The sequence below is a fragment of the Elephantulus edwardii genome, unplaced genomic scaffold (assembly GCF_000299155.1).
Source record: "Elephantulus edwardii isolate Elephantulus edwardi_28Jun2011 unplaced genomic scaffold, EleEdw1.0 scaffold00274, whole genome shotgun sequence".
In the NCBI taxonomy this organism is placed as follows: domain Eukaryota; kingdom Metazoa; phylum Chordata; class Mammalia; order Macroscelidea; family Macroscelididae; genus Elephantulus; species Elephantulus edwardii.
In genome coordinates this window covers 2,157,328-2,160,405 of record NW_006400024.1, presented here as the reverse complement: position 1 = coordinate 2,160,405, position 3,078 = coordinate 2,157,328, and the positions used below count along the sequence as shown (strand labels likewise).

Here is a 3,078-nt window from a genome sequence, read left to right as displayed (position 1 = left end):
TGAGGGGTGAGTGTGTGAGGGTGGCAGGGGTGAGGGGTGAGGGCGGCAGGGCTGAGGGCCGAGGGGTGAGAGTGTGAGAGGTGAGGGCTGCACGTGAGAAGAGGGAGGGTGTGTGGGGTGAGAACTGTGGGTGGGCGGCGGTAACAAGGCCCAGAACAAGCCAGCAGACGGGGTGGCCGAGGGCCCGGAACTCACACTTTCTTCTGCAGGTCTGACAGGTAGGACTCTGTGTCTGCTTCCAGGATGTCTGCATCCAGGCCGGCCAGGTACCGATACAGGTAGGAGAAGGTCGTGAAGGGGATTCGTGCAGGGCCGCCCTCGGGCTCAGTGGAGAGGATCTCACAGATGTTCTTCATGGCTGATTCCAGGGACTGGAACACATGCATGGCTGTGGGTCACTGACCAGGACACTGACCACAGAGAACAGTGGACCCCGGGGGGCTGACCACACAGCACAGAGGGAATTCTGACATCTGTCTTCACTGTCTCTCCCCCCACCATGGGGCCAGAGGGTAGAGTGACAGCAGAGTACATGTGATGACGTTTCTGCCTCCCCTCCACAGGGCCAGGGCGTAGGGGATGGCGGTGTCCCCTCTATGTCCACCCCACAGGACCAGGGCATAGGGGATGGTGGTGTCCCCTCTATGTCCACCCCACAAGGACTGCAGTGTCCCGTCTATGTCCACCCCACAGGGACTGCAGTGTCTCCTCTATGTCCACCCCACAGGACCAGGGCATAGGGGATGGCAGTGTCGAGGATTGGGGTTGGGGGACAGCAGTCTCCGTGCTATGTCCACCCCACAGGGACGGCAGTGTTCCCTGTACGTCCACCCCCAGGACCGGCACGGGGGTAGGGAAGACAGTCTTCTCCCCAAGATGCGACCCCCAACAGACGCAGGGAGGGAGCAGCCGTCCATAAGGACGTGTTCCTAAGCCCTCTGACCATCCTGACAACCCTCTCCCTGGACAGCTGTCCTGCTGGTGACGGCAAAGCTGGGATCGACCTCCGGTCAGTCAGAAGAGCTGTGTCCAGGTCCAGACGCCAGGGTTTGTGGAGTGAGGACCAGCTGCCGTCCACCATCACGCAGAATAAAGACAGGCAGGCAGGCTGCTTCCAGAAACATCCACAGCCTTGGAAACCCAGTGTGCACAGTCCTACACGGCCGCTGTGAGCTGGAATTGACTCCGGGCTGGACCAGGGCGCCCACTGGACCTGCACAGAAGCCAGCGGAGACCTCCTCCGCCAGGTGGAGACCACCAGGAGCACCAATATCACAGGAGGACGGAGAGGCTGAGGCCTGGGCCACCAAAGCAGAGCTGGCTGTGCGCAGGGCAGGGAGGCACCTGAGGGGCAGGGAGAGGGCACGGAGCTGGCCGCCGGGCGTGGGGTGCGGGTGGGAACACAGCACATGCTCCGAAGGGGTGCGCACAGGACCATCATCTGACCTGCTACCCACATTCTCACAGGCTCTTCTGAGCAAAATGCTTGTCTGTCAAACCAACGGACATAATTCAACAAACAGACGCTGCCCTGAAAGTGCTCACCAGACTGTGCCAAGAAATGTGGAGGGCATCCACCTGGCCAACTGACTAAAGGAGCCACATTTGTTCCTATTCCCAAAAAAGGTGACCTGACAGTGTGGAAATGATCAAACATACCACAGGCAAGCAATATCCTGCTGAAAATTCTCCAATAACGACTGGAGCAGCACCTCAACAGAGAACTGTCAGATGTGCAGGCTGGGTTTAGAAGAGGCCGTGGCACTAGGGATATTGTAGCTAATGTCTGACAGATGTTGGCTGAAAGCAGAGAGTACCAGAGGCATGTCTACCTGTGTTTCATTGATTATGCAGACATTGGACTGTGTGGATTACAACAAACTGTGGCTGACTCTGAGAAGAATGGGAATCCCAGAACACTTGACTGTGTTTATGCAAAACCTGTACTTGGACCAGGAGCCAGTCATCAGAACAGAGCAAGGAGACGTTGCATCAGGAACGGTATATGCCAGGGATGCATCCCATTTCCATACCGTTTTGGCACAGACTACCTGTGAGGCTGGACTCTATGTGCATCAGGATTGGAGGAAGACTCATCAACAGCCTGTGATACACAGATGACAAAACCTTGCCTGCCGAAACGGAGGAGGATGTGAGGCATTGGCTGTGGAGGGTCAAGGACTGCAGCCTTCAGTATGGGCTAAAATTCCACATCAAGGAAACAACGGTGAAGGGACTGAGATTGTTAACAACTTTAGCTGGCTTAGCTCCACAATCAACACTGGCGGAACCAGAATCCAGGAAATGAAAAGACACATCGCACTGGGAAAATCTGCTGTCAGGGACTTCTCCAGAGTACTGAAAACCAACGATGTCAGCCTAGAGACTAAGGTGCACCTGATCTAGGGCACGTTCTTTGCAATTACTGGTTATGCATCAGAGAGCTGGACAGTGAGTGACCAAGGGTGAGAGAGGGGGAACTGATGCCTTAGACTTGTGCTGCGGAAGAGTATGGAACAAGCAGGAGCTGCTGAGAGAACAAACAGGTTCATCCTGGAGAAGGTGAAACCAGGCTGCTCCTTGGAGACAAGGTCTCTGAAGCTTCGTCTGACGTACTTTGGGCATGTTGCAAGGAGGGACCAGTCCTTGGAGAGGGACGTCATGCTTGGGAGGGTGGAGGGACAGCGTGGGAGGGGAAGACCCTGGATGAGGTAGACTGACCCAGTGCCTGGGGTAATGAGGGTGGATGTGTCAGCTCAGGACAGAGCAGGGATCAGAGCTGCTGTACATAAAGTCACTAAGAGTTGGTGTCGACGCTGGCACAAAACAACTCTGAGGAGAGTTTACTAGTTTGCAAAAAGATGAGCAGTTTCATGAAATTATCAATGCATTACTTTTATCACTCAAATATAAATTTCAAAGCATCTTTCTACTGTTATATTTTAAATAGAAGAATTCCAAAGTATTTGTTCTGCTGTAAACAGGTAACTCACAGTGATCTATGAGCATCAATATGGACGCCGGCCTTATCCAGCACCCTGTCATCGTCCTGACGTGAGAGTCCACGGTCACAGTCAC

At 54.6% G+C, this 3,078-nt stretch overlaps 1 protein-coding gene across 1 annotated transcript in view; it reads right to left on the bottom strand.

The window, feature by feature from the left end:
- The window catches only part of ROPN1L (rhophilin associated tail protein 1-like), an 11,062-nt gene that overhangs the window by 2,227 nt on the left and 5,757 nt on the right, over positions 1 to 3,078 (bottom strand). Inside the window, exon 4 of the mRNA XM_006900155.1 lies at positions 196 to 371. Within this exon, the coding sequence (XP_006900217.1) occupies positions 196 to 371 (176 nt within the window). The remainder of the gene's footprint in view (positions 1 to 195; positions 372 to 3,078) is intronic.